The following is a 24,634-nucleotide window of genomic DNA, read 5'->3' on the forward strand; positions in this document are numbered from 1 at the left end:
TGTCATCAGGCAATGAGGATGAAAGGTGTGTAGGCTGTGAGTCTGTTGTTCCCTCTGCCCCCGTGATGTCGACTTCCTCTTCATCGACTGAGTAAGGGGGACCTGAGGCTTGGGTGCCTGTGGTAGCTGTGGCTGTTGGAGGTTGTTGAACTCTGTATACCGTCCAAGGGTCCCAATACAGAGAGTTAGGTGGTAAAGAGTGGCAGAAGCCATTGTGGTTGTTGCCACTGTTGTACTTGCTGTGTTGGTTTAGGCAACGAAATTCTGGGAGTATATGTCCGTATAGGTTCGTCATCTTCATCACTCATTATAGGTAGTGCTGAAGCCAGTGTTGAAGAAAAACTGAATTTGGGAAGAGTGGCGTCCCTAGTATTGATGTCACCCTCAACTCTGCTGTGGTAAACTGAGGCAGCAGAGCATGGGCAGGCACCGGAAGCATTTCTATTGTCAGCACCGGCATTGGAGCTTGGGCTAGTGCCAGCTGTTTGTTAAACATGTTTGCATGTTTCACTGGTGCTGGTGCTATAAGCGCTTATATTGAAGTGCCAGCACTGATCGCGGTCTTGCAGTGCCACTTTTTGCGTTGCCACGCCAGTGCTGGTGAGGAGCTTCTCTGTTTCGGCTCCGCGCTTGGCTTCAGGGAGGAAGGTCAGACCTTCTCCTTGGGGTCTCAGCTTTTGTGGATGCAGGCCCCATTCCCAGCCTGTTTCTCCTGTGCCTTAATTACAGTGGGCACAGAGACAAATTTCTTGCTTGAAAAGCAGGACTATGTAGCACTTTAACAAGATGGTTTATTAGGTGATGAGCTTTCGTGGGCCAGACCCACTTCCTCACATCAAATAGTGGAAGAAAATTGTCACAACCATATATACCAAAGGATACAGTTAAAAAAAACGAATGTGTTCATTTTATTTGCATTCATTTTTTTAATTGTATCCTTTGGTATATATGGTTGTGACAATTTTCTTCCACTATTTGATGTGAGGAAGTGGGTCTGGCCTACGAAAGCTCATCACCTAATAAACCATCTTGTTAGTCTTTAAAGTGCTACATAGTCCTGTTTTTTGTTTCAGCTACACCAGACTAACACGGCTACATTTCTATTGCTTGAAAAGAGTTTCCTTGGCAGGGATTCAGACCAAGACAAGGAGTGGGATGACTTCTTGGGCATTTGAGGCCTGTCCTGGTCCCTGGGGCTTGAGGAAGTAGGAACTCCCTTGTCAGAAGCCTCCCAAAGGGACATAAGCCTGGGAGGGCGAAGTCTTGGCTGGCTCAGAAGCAGCTCTTGAAAGTTTATCCAGCTGGAGCATTTTAAGTTGGAGCTCCCTGGCTTTCCTGGTCTGGCTAGTCAATTTCAGGCAGTGCAGGAACTGTTCAGTGTCATGGTCCTAACCTAGGCAGTGGACACACTCCCCCTGTCTGTGAGACACTGAAATTGACAACTTGCAGAATTTACAGTTTTTAAAACCTGGGGAACCAGGCATGTCCTGGGAGACAGTTTTGAATGGTCTCAGAGGTTTGAGACTGTCTCTACACGTGGTGTAGTAAATGCGGCTTCTGAATAAGTGGAGAGAAGGATCTCTCCTTGTTGTTTTCTCTTGCTTTTTTCAAGCTATATAACAAGTAGAACAGCTAAGCTAAGTTCAACTAACACTAAAAACTGAACTACTAACACTAAATTTAATACTACGAAGATGCTCAATTGAGGGTAACTGCTCTGCTGCAACCGAAGCTGGCAGTGGTCAGAAAGGAACTGAGGAGGCAGTTGGTGGCGCGCGTAGATAGCCATTTCAAATGTCACGTGCCGGCGTTCCACATGCACAGCTGACCGGTAGGTCACTGCTGTTAAAGTCTCTGATTAGAGGTGCAGCAGTGCTGGAGCACATCAAGGTGAAGCACCCATGAGGACACTCCTCAAAAAAGTGTCCTTTAAGTCAAGGGCAGCATACCACTCTCCCAGTTCCAGGGATGGGATAATGGAGCTCAGTGAGACCATACGAAACTTGTTGAGCTCTCTGAGGTCCAGGACAGGCTAAAAACTCCATTTTGTCTTGGGAACAAGGAAGTAACAGGAGTGAAAACCGCAACCCATGAAGTCTGCTTGCACCTCCACCACCACTCCAAGATCCAGGAGCTTGCTCTCCTCCAGGAGATGGAAATGCTTGCAAGAGGGATCACTTAAGAGGGACAGGTTGGGGGGAGGAGAGAGGAGGAGAATGTTGAATGGGATGGAGTAACCCCTTTCCACTGTCTAGATGACCCAGAGGTCTGAGGTGATGGTGGCCCAGGCCTGGTGAAAGTTGGAAAATCTGTCCCAGAAGGGAAGAGGATCCAATGCAGTTGGTACTCTGTCCTTGAGCATTCCTTCAAAAGCCCTGCTTAGATCCTGAAGGAGGCTTGGTCTGACCCTGATTGTTACAGGACAGGGCTGTTGGGAAGACTGTGGCCTGAAAGTCTTCCACTGCATCCAGAGCTTGTACATGCCCGAGGACTTCACGGTACTGTGAGATTCCTTGAGACTATGAAGACGGGAGTTAGTCTGCTCAGCAAAGAGTCCCACACCATCAAAGGGGAAGTCCTGCAGGGTTTGCTGGATCTCAAGAGGAAGGCCTGCTGGTTGAAGCCAGGCGACCCAGTGCAGGACTATGCCAGAGGAGATTGCGTACCAAAGACTCGGCGGCATGCGTAGACAGGTATGGGAGACCGCTTGCCATCCTGGACCACGGTGGTGAACTTGTCCTGAGAATCCTTGGGCAGTAAGTCCCTGAATTTAATCAAAGAGTCCCAGGAGTTATAACAATGATGGCTCAGGATAGTAGCAGACCCCCTGTCAAACAGACCTTCTGGCTGAATAACTCAAGATACTTGGCATGCTTCAACTTCAGCACTGGGGCCTAGTGACCTGGGTGCTCTCTTGTTTACTAAGGAACAAAGCGCAGGGGATGGGTGAACAAGTATTTGAACCTCCTGACTTGTACAAAGTAAATTCTCTCAACCCCCTTCACTGTTGGTGGAATAAAGGCAGCGGTTTGCCATACAGTCTTGGCCATGGACAAGATGGTTCTATTGAGGAAGCAGCATCCTGGATGTCCTTCCAGGGCCAGGCTGTCAACCACTGGGTCATCTCGTTCCAGGATTTCCTCTACTTGAAGGTTAAGCCTAAGGACTACTCTGACGAGCAAGTCTTGTAGGACCTTGCAGTCCATGGGTGGTGGTGGTGATGGAGATGCCCACCACCGCTTTGTCTGGCAATGAGGACGAAGACGAAGGCACCACAGAAGGCCAACATCCTGGCCATCTTCAGGTTGGTCCTGGGCTTGCACTGCTGGGCTAGGCTGGAGCTTGGGAAACAGCATGGGTGGTCCTTTTGGACCCAGAATCTTGACATAGCTGATAGAGGCCAGGTGAGCAATGTGCCTGCGGCATGATGGAATGCCCACAGAGTCCAAAATTGCCATTTTGGTGGCCACTGGAGCCTGGCTTGGACCATTAGGGAGGGGGACCTGCTGGCATAGACCTGTCTGCCAGCCTCTATTCCGAGGGAACCCTCAGTGGCTTCAAACCTGAGTGAGAAGGCCAAAGTGGTGCCAAACCCATTGCCACTTGAAGGAGCAGTTAGTGTCAAGCTTTGTTGCCCTCAAGGCAAAGAGTGACAATGAGAAGACCACTAGTGGGACCAAGACCTTTTACAACACTTAAGAGCACAGTGCCAAGGCGTCAACTGACATTGGGAATGGGACTAGTGAGAAGACTTGTGTCCAGATGGAGGCCAGTGCTGAGGTGGGCTCCCCGCACAGTGTGCAGTGGTAGTGGGTGCAAGGCCATGCATTTTGGGGAACATCCATACTCTGAAGATCGGTGCCAAGAAGGTCAAGACAGTGAATTGCGGTGCCAAGAGCCTCTTCCCATTTTATCCAGCACCGGACAGCGGGAGCAATGAGAACACACTGAGCCTAAACAGAATCTGCTTGCCACAGAAGCTCTCAAGCTGGAACAGCTCTGAAAGGGTCAGCTGTGAACTCAGTACCGTGAGTCACACTGATTCCACAAGTCAGATCGACTGTGCTGGGACTCAGAACACCAACAGAACTTGGAGCAGTGGGACACTGAGGTCTAAGCAAGAGGGGCCAGCATGGCCAGCTTCTCCCGTAAAGTGAGGGGCTGTTGGATCAGCAGGATCTTACATAGGGCACCACACTGGCACCATTCCAGGGGATGCCATAGCCAACCCAACGGGATCCAAGTAGCTAGAATAAAAACTTTCTGGCAGCCACGCATGCAGCACGCACATACCTCAGTTGGAATACGTATAAGCAAGCACTAGAAGAGGAATCACAAATTCTTGACGAACAAGTAAAAGTACTCCAAGGGCATATCTAGACTTGCTTTCACTTTTGAAAGAAGATATGCAAATTCGCCGCATATCTTCTGCCAACTGCTGTTTTGAAAGAGGTTTTCGAAAAAGAATGTAGTCTAGACATGGTTCTTTCAAGAAAAAATCTTTTTTTGAAAGAAGTGTATAAGCCTCTTTTTTTTTTTTTTTTTTTTAAGGAAAAATGGTTCTTTTGAAAAAAGGTTTTTTCTTGAAAGAACCGCATCTAGACTACTTTCTTTTTCAAAAGAACCTCTTTCAAAAAAAGTGATCAGAAGAAGAGATGCAAATTCGCGCCAAATTTGAATACCTTCTTTCGAAAGTGAAAGCAAGTCTAGACGTTCTCTAAGTGATCACAACAGGAAGTAAGGAGTTGAGAGGGCATAGGGCTGGCAGCATCCAATATACCCAGTACATGAGTGTGGCACTCAAGGAAGCAATATGGCTGGCCCTACAGATACTGCCAAGACAAAAAACTGATGACTCCACATGTGAGTGCACACACATCTACAATAGAATCTACATGAGCAAGCCCTTGAATATTACTGTGCTGGACTGGTTCTATTTAGGATTATTTTATCCCCAAACCTATGAAATATAACAGAAGACAAAAGAGACTCACTCTGTTCACTTGCTAATACAAATGATTCTGGTGTTCTTTCTGGTAGGGGAGGAGAGGAGTCTTCACTCACATCAGCATCTAAATTGAATTTTTTATGATCATTAGACAAACAATGAAGTAGATTTGTCTAAACAAGCAATAGATTAATGTTTACAAGTCCACAGTATAAAGCATTGTATCAAGAAAAGTTTAAAGCAAAATATAAACGTAACAATAGGATTATACATCAAATGACACCATTTCCTCTATCAGTCTCGTATTGTAGTGCACAAATTCCTTGGGGGAAGGGCCGTGTCTTTGGTGGGTCTACACTAGGGGGTTAAGTCGACCAAAATTACATTAACTCCAGCTACGTGACTAATGTAACTGGAGTCAAAGTAGTGTAGGGCCACTTACTGTGTATACACCATGCTGGGTTGATGGGAGAAACTTTCCCAACCACTTACCTTATGTATCTGAAGTCACAGGAGAGCTGAGGTCAATTTAATGGATCTTCACTAGACCAAACTAGTCATTCCCCAGTGGACTGAAAGTGACAGCATCTATCTCCCGGTAGTAGAGACAAGCCCTCAGTGTTGTTCAATGATTAGCTCACTGATGGTGTTCAACAAACCAAATGTAAAATTAAAAGCCTAGTATCCTTCAGTTTGTGCTTGGAGGGAGAATATAACTTAAGTGATGTTTTTGGGGAGAATTTTTTAGTAATAAGCTCAAAAACAATAAAACCTGTATGATTAGAAGCAATGAAGCAAAGAGTGTTCTGCACTACACTGAATTTAAAGAGAATTAGGGTGCCTGTGTACTTGAGAGAGTGGAGATTTAAATCAAGGCGATTTGAATCACTGATTTAAATTAAGTTTCCCACTGTTACATCTTCATATATTTCTTCAAACAATGGAGCAAATCTGATCACTGTAATACGTTAATTCACAACTAAGTACAGCATTTTACAACATATAAGAGGGTATACTTTATGTAATGTTTTTAGATAATTTGATTTTTACTAATTTATGAAATAATACATAATACTCATTATCTCGTTCTAAGTTCTCGCTAAGCTGCATAGCCGTGTGACAACGCAGCTATTTTATGAGACCCGCTCAGAAGTTCAAAGCTCTCATGCAGGCAGGGAGCTCACCTGACTGGGGGCTGGGTAGGGCATCTGTAAGCAGTAACTTAGTGGAGCTGAGCTGTTTGAACTGAACAGCTCTCAGAGCAGATAAGCAGCCGAGATAAGCAGGGAATATGTTGCTGGGGGGTGAGTGAGTGAGTAATTAATTAACTGGCTTGGGGGGTAGAAGCCAGAGGGGAGGGGAGTCTGGGGTGTCCCTGTCTGCCAGAGGACAGACAGAGAGGCAGAAACCCAGAAGTCTCTTCAACCCTCCTGTGCTGGGAAGTGGGAGATAAGGGGCTGACTGCATCAGGTAGAGGGGAGGGGGGAAGAGGGTTGGTGCTGGCATCTGTGCAGAGAGGTAGAGACAGGTGGCAGTTTGTTTGGGGTGTCTTGACTCACTTGCTGCAGTCCTCTCCATCTGGCTGGGTTGGGGGGAGGGGAGAAGCAGACTACAGGGGGGAGAGGGAAGGGTTGTGCACCACGAGGACATTTGCATGATTACATTTCAAACAAAGTTAACATAGGTGTTAATGACTTAAGAAAAAGATTCTTCAAAAATGTTTTGAGTGTTGCAGATAGCTAAGACTCTGATCTTAATGATTTTTTAAAAATCCTGTGTTGCTAACACATGGTAAATTTTATTGCATTAAGGCCAGATCTTTGCTATGTGGTAGAGTTCTGGCTCTTGTGCATCAGAAGTAGCAAGTACTAGGTGTGATGCTAGTTTTGTAGAATGAAACCTTATTTGCATCTGTTTGAAACATGCGTCTGTCTACAAACCCTGAAACCATGTTGTAATTCTGGGGCTTCTACTCTTCCTCGAGTTTGGAAAAAGGCTAATTCCCCACCTTTGTAGTCACTAAGGGTACTTCACAGCAACTAAAGCAAAATACAGGACTATGTAGCACTTTAAAGACTAACAAGATGGTTTATTAGATGATGAGCTTTCGTGGGCCAGACCCACTTCCTCAGATCAAATAGCGGAAGAAAATAAGTGGGTCTGGCCCACAAAAGCTCATCTAATAAACCATCTTGTTAGTCTTTAAAGTGCTACATAGTCCTGTATTTTGCTTCAGCTACACCAGACTAACACGGCTACATTTCTATCACAACAACTAGACACTGGTGTCTTGTTTTAATATATTTTCTTCCACACATATGTAGTGCTTAAAATATGTGTTTGTATTGGTGGTGCACAGCCACAGACCACCTCAATATTGGTGTTGCACATAAGACATTTCAACCCACACAAGAAAATTCAGCCCACCCAAGGGTAGAAAGTGTTAGAAGGAACACTGCCTCTGTCAAGTTGCAGATGCAGCAGCAGTAGTTTAGGAATGGTAAGAACTAAACCATACACACAACCACAATAACAGCACTTATAGTTTATTTAACGATATCTTAAATGACACATAAATGTTTCACATTTGCAACTGCAGTGGTCCCCCCTGTTGCCAGCTGATGGCTGTCCTTAAAACATTTTAAAAAAATTTAAAAAATAAAAGAGTCTACTTAACAGACAAGTCCTTAGAACAATAAATGTACAGTGTCCTTAAAACTTTTACAACTCTCTCTCATATACCCCACTTCCACTGTCATTCTGATGCAGATCTGATTCCAAGTTACCAAAAAAAAGCTAAGACTAAGTATGCTTAGAATGCTTATTTAATTTTGGAACGAGCCCCAATGAAAAGTAGTATAGGATGGGGTTCCTTTTCGAAAGCTGAGTTTTGCTGAAGTAAAATAAGAAACAGATTCAGTGGCAACTGGCACCTCTAGATTTCTCCTATTGCAGCTTTCAGTACTGTATACTTGGCTAACAGACTCTAAACCTCATTAACTAATTAGCTTAGTTAATCCTTACAGCTTGTTTAAACTTTTATTTAGCAACATCCAACACTGCAAACAGCTTGGGAATTTACTTGTTACATCACACTTATACTAAAAGGCATAGATAATATTGAAAAATGATCCATAGGAACATAAGAATGGCCATACTGGGTCAGACCAATGGTCCATCCAGCCTAGTATCCTGTCTGTCAACAGCAGCCAATACCAGATGCCCCAGAGGGAGGAAACACAACATATAATTGTCATGTGATCCCTCCCATCACCCACCTCCAGAAAAACAGAGGTTAGGGACACCATTCCTACCCACCCTGGCTAATAGCCATTGATGGATCTAACCTCCATGAATCTATCTAGTTCTTTTTTGAACACTGTTAAAGCTCCAGCCTTCACTGCAGCCTCTGGTAAGGAGTTACCCAGGCTGACTGTGCACTGAGGCTATGTCTATATTGCAGTCTTTTGCCGGCACAGAGTACACTAATGAAGTGCTCATTTGCATCTGTCATGCTGTCATTTGCATATTCTCTGCTGATGCTTTTTGCACAAGAGGTTTTTCTGCAAGAACAAGCACTGTAGAAGGGTCCATTTTGCACAAAAAACCTTTTGCACAAGATCCTGTATACCTCCTTTTTTGAGGCATAAGGCTCTTGCGCAAAAGGTTTTTTTTTTTCCCCCTCACAAAATGGACCCATCTATACTGCTTGTTTTTACGCATAAAGCATTGGCAGAGAATATGTAAATGAGAGTGTGGCAAATACTAATGAGTTTCATTAGCATATTCTCTGCCGGCAAAAGGCTGCAGTGTAGACGTCGCCTGAGTGAAGAAAAACTTCCTTTTGTTTTAAACCTGCTGCCTATTAATTTCATTTGGTGATCCTTAGTTCTTATATTGTGGGAATAAGTAAATAACTTTTCCTTATTCACTTTTTCCACACCAGTTATGATTTTATAGATCTCTATCATCTCCCCGCTTAGTCTCCTCTTTTCTAAACTGAAAAGTCCAAGTCTTTTTAATCTCTCTTCATATAGGACCCGTTCCAAACTCCTAATCATTTTTGTTGCCCTTTTCTGAACTTTTCCTAATGCCAAGATATCTTTTTTGAGATGAGATGACCACATCTGTACAGAGTATTCAAGATGTGGGCATACCATGGTTTTATATAGAGGCATTAAGATATTTTCTGTCTTATTGTTTATCCCTTTTTTAATAATTCCTAACATTCTATTTGCTTTTTTGACTGCCACAGCACAGCGAGTGGATGTTTTCAGAGATGTCCACAGTGACTCAAAGATCTCTCTAGTAGTTGTACCTAATTACTCCCCATCATACTGTACATATAGTTGGGATTATTTCTTCCAATGTGCATTACTTTACATTTAGCAACATTAAATTTAATTGCCCAATCACTTAGTTTGGTGAGATCTTTTTGACATTGCGAAGTTGATCCACATTGTTCTTCAAACCTAGCCAATCTTCATTCACATCAATTTTCTCCAAATAAGCAGTTTTCCTTGTGATGTTTCATTCTTGCAGCTAGGCCCTGTATCATCTTCTTGCACTGTTTGCACTTGACACATTTTCCTTCTTTATCCAGGGAATGAATTTCTTCAAAATATTTCCAGATAGGGTCTCTCTTACACCCAGAAGCTATGACAGTTTTTATATGGCAAAAGTATAGGGAATATAGGAAGCTGTATGGGCGCTGAATAATGCCTTCTCTTTTTCCTTCCAGTCTACTCCACTGTTCCCTTCTATGCTGCCTCTGTCCTTTCTTATACATTGTCTTTATGTCTAGACAATGTCTAACTTGGCTGCGATTGGCCTAAGTCTACCATCACATAAGCACAGAACAAAAACAAATCTTAGCCACCCTGTGTCTTTCTTTGCACGTAAGAATAGAAAATGCACCAGAGAGTGCTCCTATCCAATGGGATTGTATTGAAGAGCTGGAACAGAGTACACATGTGCAGGGACTCAGAGAGGAACAAACTGCAATTTGCCTCTTGCTCTGCACATATTTCCATTTGGTACTCTTTTCCCATTAGGCTCATTTCTCTATCACAATAGATGTATTCCATCATAGCTGCTTTGTCCTCTTCCCTGAATTTGCTCAAAAAATGTTGACTGTCCTCAAGCTTTTGTTTCTCATCCTCCATCTCAAATTCTATTGCTGGACATTTTCACACCCTTATTATAGTCACTAGGTCATCTCTTGCTCTGTGGTTTGACAGAGACAGGTCAAATATCTGGTCCTTGTGGTGCTCCCCATTCAGTGTCTTGGTGTAACTAATCTTTTTAAATTGTAGCCTTGATGCAGTAATAATTTCTAAACTCAGAAATGAAAGTTAATAGGCATGTTAATGTTCTCACTGCCTTGAAGTATCAAGTAATGTCATAAAAGTAGAATTCATTTCTCTTCTAAATTTGAAGTCTGAAGATAATCTGTAAAAGTATGTTTGTTTTTTAAGAAAACTGAATTTGGGACTTCTGTTTCATTATGATTTAGAAAACGTTCAGGTTCTTACTTTTCTTCACTTGTTGCCTTTGAAGCAATGCCAAATAGGAACTCCTATCTTTCCCAGTTTTTCTAGAATACCTACTAGACATTTCCAGAGAACATAGTCAGCTCTCATCTTAACAGAAAACAGGGCTTTGAATTTTTAACAATGGCTTCCTTTCTCCAAAGTGTTAGTCATAGAACAAAAAGTGACTATAATTACCTTCATCTTTCCATTATTAGGCTTTCACTGTAAGCTTTTGTGATGTTAAATTGCAGAGGACTAAGCTCTCAGCAATATTTCTTGTTTAGAGGACCTTTCATTTCCAAAGTGCTTGTTCAAAACTTGCTCATCCACTTGTCTCCAGAGACAGATACTCTGCAGAGATCTTCAGTAACTATAACAGTTTTGGATAAGCTTTCAGTTCTAGATTTGGACTATATGTCCTAGCCACCTTTCCTCATCCATTAACAGCATATTGCCACGTTTTCTGGTGTTGTCCAAAATTAACTGACTACAGATGATGATATGCTGAGATAATCAATTTAATATAAAAATAGGTTTCTTCCACTCTGTTGTGAAGCAAATGTCTACATACCAGGCCTTTGTTGCACTGGACTTTCAGACTGTCAATCTTTTCCCAGATTTAATACTTTACAAAACTTTTAGCCCTAAAGCATGGTCCTATGATTCAGTTCACCTGAGAGTAATTTGCTGGTTGTTCCAGGTCTCCACAAATACCCAGACACCTCCAATCCACCTGGCAGCACATCTGCATAATTGTTTCTTCTGGAATACTATGTAAGTGGCCTGATCAATCCAGAGATTATGAAAACACATGTACTGACATCCCAAGCATTTGCAATCCAGTTTGCACACATGAAAGGCTTCTCACAAGTTTGACCCTTATAAAAGTACAGAAGCACCAAAACAACTATTAGTGTACTGTAATGCACATTCACTGCACTGCTGCAGCTGTTCTTGAAGACTAGCAATACAATGGTGGAGAAACAGATGTCATACTCAACCCGAACAGCAGCCACAAAGTGTATGAGTAGGGCCCTACCAAATTCGCAGCCATGCAAAATGAGTCACAGACTGAAATTTTCACCGTGTCCTCCTTTGAAATCTGGCTGTGTGCTTTTACCGTTTACTCTACAGATTCACTGGGCAGAACAGCATTTCTTAAATTAGGTATCTTGACCCAAAAGGGAGTTGCAGATGGATCACACTGTTATCTTAGGGGGCTCATGATATTGCCACCTTTACTTCTGTGTTGTCTTCAGAGCTGGGCAACTGGAAAGAGCTAGCTGTAATGATGCAGAGCTCTGAAAGCAGCACCGTACCAGCAGCAGTGCAGATGTAAGAGTGGCAATGCCATACCCATGTCACCCTTACTTCTGTAGTGCTGTGTGGCAGCTGCTGACTAAGGTCCCAGCTCTGTAGATAACAGTGCAGAAATAAGGTTGGCAATACTATACCATCATTACTTCTGTGGTGCTGCTGGCAGTAGCCCTACCCCTTAGAGCTGGACTTCCAGCCAGCAGCCACCACTCTCTTGCTGCCCAGCTCTAAAGGCAGGGCCTCCACTAGTACCAGTGCAGAAATAAGGGTAACAGTGCCACAGCCCTCCCAACAATAACCTTGCAACCTTCACAGAACCCCTATAATTACAATACTGAGAAATTTCAGATTTAAGTATCTGAAATAATGAAATTTACCATTAAAAAAACCCTAGAACCATGAAATTGACCAAAATGGACCGTGAATTTGTTAGGGCCCTATGTATGAGCACTGATGCATTGTTGGAAGCCCAGCACGTGGATTTGCTGGTATGCCTGTAACAATGGTTAGCATAGATGTATTGGAGCATAAGCTTTCATGGGCAAAGACCCACTTTGTCAGATGCATGCAGAGAGCTGTTTGAAGCATACATATCTGCATGGTAATCAAAGACACAATGGGTATCATGCATCTGAAGAAGTGGATGCACTTCATGCATCTGAAGAAGCATCCACGAAAGCTTATGCTCCAATACCTCTGTTAATCTATAACGTACTACAGGACTCCTTGTCACTTTAGCAGATCCAGACTACACGGCTACCCCTCTGATACTTGACAACCAAGTAAGCGTCACAAACAGCCTTTGCACGTTTATGTCACAGGATGGCTGGTCTTTTAAATTAAGTGGGTCTGGCTTCTCTGGAGACCAAGAGGTAAACCCTTTGGAGCCTAAGGTAGCAGAGGGTGCCTGATTGTAAGTATAATTAGAGAGAAGACAAGGCAGGAGAGCTTGGAAAGGATTGGTAAAGAGGGAAGACAAGGAAAGAGCTTGGAAAGGTTCTACCAAAGGAAAAAACACGATCGCTCCTTAGAATCTAGGCTAAGAAAGGGCAGGAATAAACTATATCTAGCTGTGAAAAGCAGCAAATCCCACCAGAAAGAAGGAAAACCAAGAGCTGAAAGATTGTACCTGGATGTGAGGAGCGCCAGAAAGAGAAGGGAAACACCTTGCAAGGGAAGAAACTAGGACAAGCTGTAAGCAGCATCATAAAATCTTAACAAAAGATAGGCCCAAGGAGGGCAGTGCATTTAAATTAATTGTGATGCTGAAGAGGAAGCAGGTAAGAGACTATTCCAGAAGATGCAAAGCTGGAAGAACCTGGTATAATAGGTTGAGACTGAGAAAAACAAAAGCTCAGAGAGCTGTCTGAAGCATACATATCTGCATGGTAATCTTTAAGACACAACGGGTGCATAGTTTTAGTGTGACACTGTGGATCCTTACATTGGCCACCATAGAGCATGCCACTATAACTCCTGATCACTTCCATATGGTTGTTTTTAATGGGGATTCCCACCAAATACAAATAAATCCTTCAGTTTTGGAGTGGTGATCCACTGCGGCATGCTCCATTCAAATGCATTTGTCAGAAAGGCCAATCTGCCACTTTAGCACTGAAAATCTTAGTCATACAACCAAAGCATAAACCCTAAACACCTTTTCAAGCACATTAAACATTATTTACAGTCCTCATTTTAAGACCATCTCTGAATATTTTTGCACTAGCATATCCTCCAATGCAAAACTGCTTACCAGGAAGAACCTAATTTGACCATTTAACATGCTTCAATCAGCATTATATAAGGGAGACAGGTGAACCCACAATGACCAGGCAGCATATACATGACAAACTAGAATCTGCAACAATATGAAAAATGTTTTATCAAGTCTTCTAGAAATCAGAGTTCAGCCTTCATTTTTAAGTACACACATACTTTTGGTACAGCAATTCCATTGAACAAGCTTCTGGGTGCCATGTTCTTCTCAGTCCATCATCTTTTTCCCCTCACCTTTCATTTCCATGTTACTTGCATCTCATTTATAGGTCTACAGAGTATCCACTCCAGCAGAACATGGCTAACATGTTCAGACATGAGGGGATGGACTTAAAAATATTATAACTTGGGAGCATCAGTAGCAAAATAGACATAGCAACAGACCGGGGTGAGAGCACCAAAAGACTGAGTGGAAACACACTGAAAACAAACAGTTTAATGTGAATTGACCTGCTTTTTTACTAGTCTCAAGAACCCCTCCACCTTTCTGGTGAAGTGATTTGCAAAAGTCAGAGCCCAAATCCAATATTAGAAATGCATCATATGTTCACAGTATAATGGATTTTTCAAAGAATAATAAAGCAAAGATGGCTTTACACAAATATACTTTAACCAATGATGACAGCAGCCAACAAAATTACTCAGAAGTGTTTACTACAGCTATTTTTTCTACCTTGAATGTAGCTGTCTAAACTAGGGTTGCCAGATGGTTTCACAAAAAATACTGAACCTTCCCTCCCCTCCAACCCCACTCCCCCCCCCCCCCCCCAAAAAAAAACTGGAAAAAATTGAGGGAAAAAAGGGGGAGACCACAGTTGAGGAAAAAGGTACTGCGCCTTTAAATGGCCCCACGCTCAGCACCCCCCAGTGCACTCACCCCTCCCCCAGAGCCAGGAGCCTCAGTGCCCCCCATCTCAATGCATTCACTCCTGCCTCAGAGCCAGGCCCCTCACAGCATCCCCCATCCCAGTGCACTCATCCCTCCCCCAAGCCAGGCATCCCCAGCACCAGGAGCCCCCTGCTCCAATCAAATTCCTTCCCGCAGAGCCAGGCACTGGAGGAACGGGACAGCTGGGTAAGGAAATCTTACTTTTAAAGTCACCGCTCCTGCCACCCAACCCAGTTGCCTCAGCTCACAGTGTGTACAGGGAGGCATTATGTGGCCAGCTCCCGGGTCTCTGCTCAAATCGTCACGTGGACCAGAGCAGCATGCATTCCACTCCCATCCCAGCCCGGCGCCCCACCTAACGTGGTGCTTGGGGGCAAGTGGCCCCCCCGACCCCCCTTCACTACTCCTCACTTCCCTGCTCCCACCAGATGCGGCAGGGGAAAACTGTCCCCACCAGGCTTTCGTCTGAGGGAAACAGGAAATATTGGACATTACACGTCTGGTATTTTCTGGGTTTTTTTATACCTGACAGAGGCTGCAAATACCAGACTGTCCAGGCCAATACTGGACACCTGGCAATCCTAGTCCAAACTAGTTGTCTCAGAGGGGTAGCCGTGTTAATCTGTAACTTTAAAAACAATTTTTTTTAAAAACGAGTAGTCCTGTGGCACTTAGAGATTAACAAAGATATATGTATAGTATGAGCGTTCGTGGGCAAAGCTTACTTCTTCAGAGGAGATTATATATACACGCACACACAAACTATACGTACATAGTAGCTTCTGTTTATCTAAGGTGCCATGGGACTACTCTCTTAAAATTATTTTTCAACTCTTAATTTGATGAGACCATTGAAAAGATAGAAACATGCTATTAAAGGAGTTAATTAAAGCTTCTTCGAGTGATTGCTCATGTCCATTCCATTTAGGTGTGCATGTGCTATATGCACACATCGTCGGAAGTTTTCCCCTCAGCGGTATCTGTTGGGCCAGCAGTGGAAACCCTTGGGCTGTGTCCAGACTCAGGGGTTTTTTCGAAAAAAGTAGCCTTTTTTCGAAAAAACTTCCCCTGCGTCCAGACTCAAGCCGCGTTCTTTCGAAATTAATTCGAAAGAACGCGGCTTTTCTTTCGATGGCGGTAAACCTCATTTCACGAGGAAGAACGCCTTCTTTCGAAAGTTCCTCTTTCGAAAGAAGGCGTTCTTCAATGTAAATAGGGCTTCTTCAAAAGAGAGCATCCAGACTCACTGGATGCTTTCTTTTGAAAAAGCAAGCCGCTTTCTCGAAATTTCTCCGTGCAGTCTAGACGCTCTCTTTCGAAAGAGGCTCTTTCGAAAGATGCTTTCGAAAGAGCCTCTTTCGAAAGAAGCCTGCAGTCTAGACATAGCCTTGGAGTGGTGCCACTATATTGACTAATATGTATACCCCTGCTGACTCTCCACCCCCTCAGTTCCTTCTTACCACCCATGACAGTTGTTAGAATGTGTTTGGCTCTTGCTTTGCAAGTGCTCCTTGGAAGTTCTCATCTTAGTTGAGCTTAGAGTTTCTGTTGATTGTTCTGTTATCTTCTGCAAATCGTCCCTAATATTAAGCAGTTCATTCCCAGGCCCCAAGGCTTCAAGCCCTGCATCCAAGGCTCAAAGCCTATGCCCTGTGGGGATCCCCACAAAGCCACCTTTCAGAGTTCTGCAAGATTTGCAGGGCATTCAAGAAACGAACCAAGCAGGAGCGGGAGTCTCACCTTAAAATCTTGCTAATGGAAGTGGCTCTCCATCCGGTACTGGCTGCAGACCCTGCACCGGCCACGTAGCGCACACCAGACTCAGTGAGACACATACCCGGCCGCTCCAAGGTCTACCCAGCACTGTAACGTTGGCACCGCTCTCAGTCTCCAGTGCTGCACAAGAAACAGAGGCTGAGCAGGGACCGGTCTCCGTCATGGCACATGCCAACAGCGCGCCCTCAGGAGGGTCATGGGGCACTGGCAGGCCCAGCATCTGGACCTTCGATGTCAGGTAGATTCCATCCCAGCTCATGTGAGGATTCCACCCGGTGGAAGATCTTTCAGAGCCATTGACACCAGACACCTTTGAGGCTATGAGAGACCTGATTAGAACTCATTTCATCTCCGACCACAGTGCCAACCTTGCAGAGGGATAAGAACTCTCGGTGACACAAGGCCTTGAGTGCCCCAGGACCGAGAGAGCATCACAGATCTGCCCCGGTACCTGTGACCTCCACTACGCCGGCAGCACTGACATCGGTACTGGCACCTGTACCAGTACCAACCCCAGTATATACCTCGGCGATGACGACACCAGCATTAGGACTCCCCCGACACCGGAATGGACTCTGGCAGGGCACGTGGCACCGGCTTTGCCACTTGGCCAGCCATCGGGGCTTCCTATGCTGCCACCCCCTCTCAGCACCATGGGAAGCCTGAGTCTATGGCTAGGCATGACCCTGACCGAAGGTCACTAGCTGTCACTGCCACACCACCACCTTGGTCAGCCTTAGAATACTCCATTGACTCGGAGGCTAAGTCTGTCTTCTCATCATGGGCCTCCAGATCCAGGTCCTGCCATTGCTCCTACTCCAAGCACCACAGCCTGTCTGCACAGCCTCAGCAGCAGACCTGGCTACCCCAGCCCATGCTTGACCAGACTGCTCAACATCCAGGCACCAGTCCTCTGGTCCTTCTGGACCTACCATCAGTCACAGGGTGCCGGTCCCTCTAGACCAGAATCAGTCTACTCAGGCCCTATGAGCCCATCCTCAGCCACCTCTGTGGTCCGTTCTTCCATGTCAGGACAGTCCCTGCCCCCAGGCCAGGGCTCTCCCAGGGCCTCTGGGATCAGTGCCCCACCTACAACCCAGACCTCCACAGCACTTTCCGTGACAATCTCCTAGATGACCTCTCAGGCCCATGATCAAGAGGGTACCCCTCTGAAAGGCTCCTCATCCTCAAACGAGGCTCTCCCATTAATGCCATCCATGGACTCGAGGGTGCATCAGGAACTCCTCCACAGGCTAGCCTAGAGTCTAAGGGTGCAGCTGGAGAGGGTGTTGGATGACGCTGATCTCACAAGCTGACATCCTTCAAGCTGACACCCCAACCAGAGTGGCTCTGCACCTCAAAAAAAACTGTGGCTATGGCCCTGGTCTCCATTCTGCCAACAGATAAAGTTCAGAGGCAGTATTTCATGCCCCAGGTGAGTAATGAGTAATTCATTCTCCCACCCTCTTCCCCACGGTCCTTGGTGGTCCAAGCAGATAAACAGCACTAGAGGCAGGGGCAGCCAAAACCTACCCCTAAGAATAGGGATGCTAAGAAGATGGAACTCCTGGGTAGGAAAGCCTATGCCTCGGGGGGCTACAACTATGCATAGCAAACCAGCAGGTTCTGCTGGGGTGTTACACCTATAGCACTTGGTCTATGGACAAGTTCACTGAACTTCTTCCTCAGGACTCTCAGATCGAGTTCAAGTCCCTCTCTGCATGGTCTTGCAGGCTGCCCTAGATGCGGCAGATGCAGCTAAACGTGCTGTAGCTACTGGCTTAGTGCTCTGCTGCAGCTCATGGCTTCAAAGGTCCGGAGTGCTCCCAGAGCTCCAGGCCACTATTCAAGACCTACCATTTGAAGAGCCCAGTTGGTTCTCAGAGCAGACTGACCATTGTCTGCATGGCCTGAAGGACACACAGGCCACACTTAAATCCCTAGGGATTTTAATATCCCCACGCCTCAGAAGCATTCCCTTTCAGGGAGGATTGTCACCCAGCCTTCAAAACTGCATAACAACCTGGACTTTTCTCGACGCAGGGGCAGGAACAAGAATGAAAGGAACAACAGATGCTGCTCCTGCCCCTTGTCCAACCAAGGGTTGGTCTCAGCCAACAAGACCCAGGACCCTCATCAAGGGTTTTGAGGGTGCAACTGGGGACAGATTACCACTCTTGCTGCTCCCTTTTCTGGACCGCCAACTCCCTTTTTTACCAGGCACAGCCTTCCATCACCTCGAACCAGAGGCTCCTTGAGATGGTAGGGAGGGACTATGCTACCCCATTCCTACTCCCCTCATACACACTCCTCCTTCCCTGTCCATCTTCAGGAAGTACTCTCTCAAACATCTTCTGCAGAAGAAGGTGCTTCAACTTCTAAGCCTAAGGGCAGCTGAGCTGGTCCCCTCAAAGATCATGGGCAGGGGTTTCTACTCCCAGTACTTCCTGGTCTCCAAGGCCAAGGGGGAGCTCCAACCCATTCTGTAGCTCAGAGATCTAAATGCGTTCATCGCCTAAGCCAGAGTCAAGATGGTGACACTGGTGTCAATCACTCCCTCCCACAATCTCAGAGACTGGTATGCTGCCCTCAATTTAAAGAATGTTTATTTTCATATATTTCCATTGCCTCCCACCACAGGAGATTCCTGCATTTCACCATAGGTCAGGACCATTTCCAGCTTATGGCCCTCCCCGTTGGCCTCTCTACAGCCCCCCAGGTCTTCACAAAGTGCCCATCTGTAGTCGGTGCTTTTTTGAGGAAGTGCAGGGTCCGAGTGTTTCTGTACCTAAATGACTGGCTGGTGCAGGGCCCATCCTTGGATCAAGTATTGGCCCACATGACTATGGTTTGGGCCCTTTCCATGGAACTCTGCCTCCTCCTGAAGGTGGACAAGTCTACCTTGGCCCTACTCAGGTCAGAGTTTGTGGGAGCTCACCTGGATTATACATCAGCCACAACCTCCCTTCCCAGGTCCCTCTTTCTGATCATCAAGGAGGTTGTCATGGCCATTTCCTATGCCCAAAGCCAGGAAGTTGCATGCGCCTCCTGAAGCTGATGGAAGTCTACACATACATGACGCAGCACGCCAGGCTCTGCAAGCATCCACTGCAGTTGTGGCTGGCACAAGTCTATAATCCATGCCTCCACCCATGGACAAGGTAGTGACATTCCCCCCAGATGTCCTCAGATCCCTGGACCCAGGAGGAGGTGTTCTGCGCTTGAGTTCTATTCTCCAGGCCACTCCTGACCCTGTTGCTAGTGAGAGATGCCTCTGACACCGGATGGGGGGGGGCCACATTGGTAACATGCAGATGCAAGGTATGTGGACAGAAGAGAATCTCTTCTAGCATATAAAGGTCAGGGAGCTGTGTACTGGCTACCTAGTGTGCCAGGCCTTCCTTCCCTGACTCAGAGGCAGGGCGATTCTCATCCTATCCGACAACATGTCAACGGTGTCCTATATAAACAGACAGGGTGGGGCACCATTACCCTGTGCTGGGAAGCCCTCCATCTCTGGGAGTTGTGTATCGGGGCGGAGATTCATCCGATGGCTTCTTACCTCCCTGGGATGCAGAATATTCTAGAGGACCAACTAAGCAGGTCCTTTGCCAGTCACGAGTGGTCCCTCAGAGAGAATGTAGCCCTACAGGTCTTTCACAAGTGGGGGCTTCCCCTCCTGGGCCTGTTCGCAACCTGTCAGAACAGGAAGTACTCCTGGTTCTGCTTCCTCATAAGTCTGGGATCCGGGTCCAGGAGAAATGCTCTTAACATTCCCTGACCCAAGGGACTGCTCTATGTGTTTCCCCCGTTCCTGTTTGTGCACAAGGTGCTCCTCACAGTGAGGGAATTCAGGGCATCCCTCATTCTCATTGCACCAGCTTGTCCCAGGCAGCATTGGTTCATGTCCCTACTGAGCCTTTCTTTTGAGAGGCTGATCACCTTTCCCTGTATCCAGGCCTCACCCGAACCTGCAGTCCCTACACCTAATGGCCTGGAAGCTCCATGGCTGAGAGCAGCGGTGGCACGGTGCTCAGAATGGGCACAAGAGTTCCTGCTGGGGAGTCAGCTACTTGGCTAAATGGAAGCATTTTTCTAGCGGGGTTGCTCAGAAGAAGATTTCCCCTATGGATGGCCAGGTTCCCCTGGTTCTGGACTATCTCCTCAAGCTCAGGGTTCAGAGGTTGTCTTCCTCACTGATCAGGGCTCACTTGGCAGCTATTTCCACCTTGCATCCGGGCTGCTGGGGCATGATGCGTTTGTGCACCCCATGGTCCATGAGTTTCTGAAGGGTTTGGACAGGCTCTACCTGCATGTCTGCCAACCAACTCAGTGGGACTTTAATCTGGTCCTGACCAGATTTATGCCCCCTCTCCCCTTTGAACTTTTAGCCACCTGTTCATTACTGCACCTCTCCTGGAAGGTGTCATTTCTTGTAGCTATCATGTCGGCCAGATGTGCATCTGAGTTAAGGACCCTTACTTCAGACCCCCTTTACACAGTTTTCTTCAAGGATAAGGTCAGGCTATGCCCCCATCCTGCTATCCTGCCCAAGGTGGTGTTGCAGTTTCATGTCTCCCAGGACATTTTTATCCCTTTTTTTAATCCCAAGCCTCATGTCTTTGGCAAAGAACAGGCTTTACACACTCTAGACATTAGGAGAGCATTGGCCTTTTACTTAACAGAGAACAAAACCCTTTTGTAAGTCCCTTCAATTGTTTGTAGCAATAGTGGAAAGGCTCAAAGGGCAGCCTGTCTCCTCACAGAGAATCTCTGCATGGATAGCCTCCTACATTAAAGGAGTGCTATAGGTTGGCTGGCACACCAGATCCTCCTCTCTTGGCCCACTCCACTAGGGCAGAGGCCTCCTTCGCAGTGTTTGTAGCCCATGTCCCTATCTTGGACATCTGTAGGGCTGCCTCATGGTCTTCAGTCCACACTTTTGCACTGGCCTATCAGGCTAGGGAGGATGCAGCTCTTGGTAGGGCTGTCCTCTGCTCAGTTGAAGGTTAGAACTCCAACTTCACCTCATAGGGTTTCTGCCTTGGAGTCACCTAGATGGAATGGACACGAGCAATCACTCAAACAAAAAACAGTTTCTTACCTCCCTAACTGTTGTTCGAGATGTGTTGCTCATGTCCATTCCAAATCCTGCCTGCCTCCCCTTCTTCGTAGTAGAAGAAGGAACCGAGGGGGTTCCTTGGTAAGAAGGAACCGAGGGGATGGAAGGCCAGCGGGGTAGAGATTAGCCGATATAGTGGCACCACTCCAGGGGGCTCCCCTGCTGGCCCAATGGATACTGCTGAGGGAAAAACTTCTGATGTGAACATGCAGCGCATGCACACCTACATGGAATGGATATGAGCAAGACATCTCGAAGAACAACAGTTTTAGAGAAGTAACTTTTTCCCTCAATACAACACTTGAGGCAAATTAACAAGGTTTGTAGTAATAATACAACAGGGTTATATTTATCTCAGAAGAAAAGGAGATTGGAAAACTAGATTAGACTGTTGCAGAAGCAGTCATACGATCAATTTAAAATTTTATAATTAAATATTTCTTTGCAATATTGCCTTAAATTATGAAATATATTCTCACTCTACAGAGTTATTAAAAGTGACAAATACAGCTGAAATACAAAAAAGCCTACCTTTTTCCCCTTCAGAATGTATTACGCTTGGAACATCTTGCCTAGCAATGGACAACGGTAATACTTTTCTAGCAGAAATATTTTCAGTACTAGTGGAAGCAGAAACTGTGGCACTTGCGGTTGAAATATTAGACATGCTTTTGGTCATGGGTCCATCAACGTTCCTTTCATCTATGTCAGAATCATCAGAATGAAGAGGATTAGTAAAACAGAGGGGTGCTCTAATTGAAAGCGTACTGCTCTGATGATCAACTGTGTCACTGGAAGAGCATTCCACTTGAGATGTGGGGTTTGGTACCAGAGAGGCAGTTTTAATACTATGACTTAAGACATCTGAAGCCATAGCGTCAGACACAGATGTAGGCAGTGCATTTTTAGGCCCATGTAGTGACCATATGGCATGTCCCTTCTCTTGGAGAGGCAGACGGTCTGGTCTTGGTGGAGCATCAGAACACTTCAGGCTCTGCAGCCCTTCCAGTGAAGCTACTAAGGCTTTGTTAGTTTGTGGCACACTGTATTCCATACAAGAGTTTTGAAAAGAGTCCACAAGTGAATCCCCAGAACTATGCTCCAATGGCTTAGAGTTCTTATCCATGACACAAGATGAAGCAGACTTAATTTTAATTGCATGTCCACGGTTCAAAAGAGTATTCCCATCAAAGCTTCGTGGTCCCTCCTGAAGAGGTACCTTCTTAATTTCAAAACTTAAGTTGCGTTCCAGCTTTTTCTCCACATGTTCATTGGGGTCATTTTTCCCTGAATGTTCTGTTGATTTATTATAGTTTTCATTGAGGTCTGTTGAATGGTCTGATGAAACCATGTGCAAAACTGGCTTTGGATGGTATCTATCATTGTCCTGCCATACAGTAGTGACTGTCGGATAGGCTGAAGGAGGAGATGGTGTTAAGATGGGTGGTACTGGGTGAGGCTCTGGAGGCTGCAAAATTTCTTCCTTCACATCTCCTTCTACAAGACAACTGCAAAAAAAAAAAAATGTAAATTCTCTGTATTTCAGCAACATCAAATCTGAAATAGCTCAAAAACTGTGGAAACATCCAACATGCACTAATCTAAATTTTAAGCTACATGTCTAATGCTTGCCAAACAGTGGTTGTATAATATAGTTGACAGAGCAGGTATGAACCATGTCACAACAGTATAAATGGTAAGTAAGTAATTGAGAAGTCTTCCACAATATAACTTGGGAAAGACTCTTGATAATGCCATAAATACTAACTTAAAGGCCAGATCTTACAAATCTTAACCCATAAAAATAGCTTCAAAGCAAATTTCTCTTAACTTTCCTGCCCACAGCTGACTACAGAGAATTTGTAGAATGGTCAGACCTTCTTGTGGCAATATTCATTGAAAGTCTGAGAACAAAAACAATTGGAGTCATAGGAGCGTAAAGCACCCACTAAAACAGACTTTTTGGTACTCAATCCCTCTCAACCACTAGCTCAGTTTACTGCCCTCCTTTCCTTTCCAAATAATCTGACATTTAGACACATTTTAAACGCAGAGCTCTCAATGTGCAGCAGCAGTGGGAAAAAAAGCAAACAATGTTAGGAATAAAGGGACAGAGAATATCTTATTGCCTCTATATAAATCCATAGTACACCCACATCTTGAATACTGTGTGCAGATGTGGTTGCTTCATCTAAAAATGGTATCTTGGCACTGGAAAACGTTCACAAAAGGTCAACAAAAATGACTGGGGTTTGGAACAGCTGCCATATGAGGAAAGATTAATAAAACAGACTTTTCATCTTAGAAAAGAGGAGACTAAGGCAGGATATAATAGAGGTCGATACATTCATGATTGGTGTAGAGAAAGTAAATAACTTCCTTATTTACTTGTTCCCATAATACAAGAATTAAGGGTCACCAAACAAACAAAGTTAATAGGTAGTAGATTTAAAATGAACAAAAGGAAATATTTCTTCACACAACTCAGAGTCAACCTGTAGAACTCTTTGCCAGAGTTGTGAAGTCCAAGACTATAACAGGGTTCAAAGAAGAACCAGATACATTCATGAAAGATAAGCCCATCAATAGTTATTAGCCATGATGGATAGGAATGGTGTCTCTAGCTTCTGTTTGTCAGAAGTTGGGAATGGAGGTCAGGGGAGAAATCACTTGATGATTACCTGTTCTGTTAATTCCCTATGAGGCATCTGTTGGAAGACAGGATATTGGGCTAGATGGACCTTTGGTCTGACTCAGTATGGCCATTCTTATGTTCACATTTTCTCCACAAATGATGAGTATTGTAAATATTGATTCAGTTTTTGTTATTAGGAACATTAGTTTCTAAGAACAGAGTCATTTACTGTAGTATCTGATTTGTTGAAAAGGAATTTCAATATTGCTTGTGTGAGGCCTCTGTAAATTCGTTTACAATGGAATTAGTGGTGTGGATTTTGACAAGTGAGTTTATAATTTATGCTAAGTTGGTAGAAAGTTTTTGAGAGAGGAAGAAATATTTTAGGCAAGAGTGTGTAAGCTGTACAAAAAGCTATCTAATAAAATGTACTATAAAATGAAACTGACATAACAGGCTGTTTTGACATTAAAATATTTTAAAAGACTGAAGATTTAAGAAGTTGACAAAGAGTAATCACATATATAGATACGCCAACCATATATCCCAGATTTTCCGGGACAGTCCCAAATTTAAATACTGTGTCCCAGTGTCCCTTTCAAATACTGAAATATCCCAAAAAGCCCCATCACATACA

At 44.9% G+C, this 24,634-nt stretch overlaps 1 protein-coding gene across 3 annotated transcripts in view; it reads right to left on the reverse strand.

The window, feature by feature from the left end:
* Positions 1-24,634, reverse strand: part of PTPN12 (protein tyrosine phosphatase non-receptor type 12) — a 152,013-nt gene that overhangs the window by 18,029 nt on the left and 109,350 nt on the right. The window contains exons 13-15 of one of the 3 annotated variants that reach the window (XR_012903327.2): positions 21,894-22,870; positions 16,205-21,294; positions 4,995-5,072 (exon numbers count right to left, since the gene is read on the reverse strand). Coding sequence is in view for 2 of the 3 variants with exons in the window: in XM_075926692.2 (XP_075782807.1) it covers positions 4,995-5,072; positions 21,894-22,870 (1,055 nt within the window). In the remaining variant the exon portion in view is untranslated. Of the gene's footprint in view, positions 1-4,994; positions 5,073-16,204; positions 21,295-21,893; positions 22,871-24,634 lie in introns of those variants that run through there. The other 2 variants (XM_075926692.2, XM_075926702.2) reach the window with 2 other exon arrangements.

The sequence above is a fragment of the Pelodiscus sinensis genome, chromosome 1, assembly GCF_052426305.1.
Source record: "Pelodiscus sinensis isolate ZL-2025 chromosome 1, ASM5242630v1, whole genome shotgun sequence".
Taxonomy (NCBI): domain Eukaryota; kingdom Metazoa; phylum Chordata; order Testudines; family Trionychidae; genus Pelodiscus; species Pelodiscus sinensis.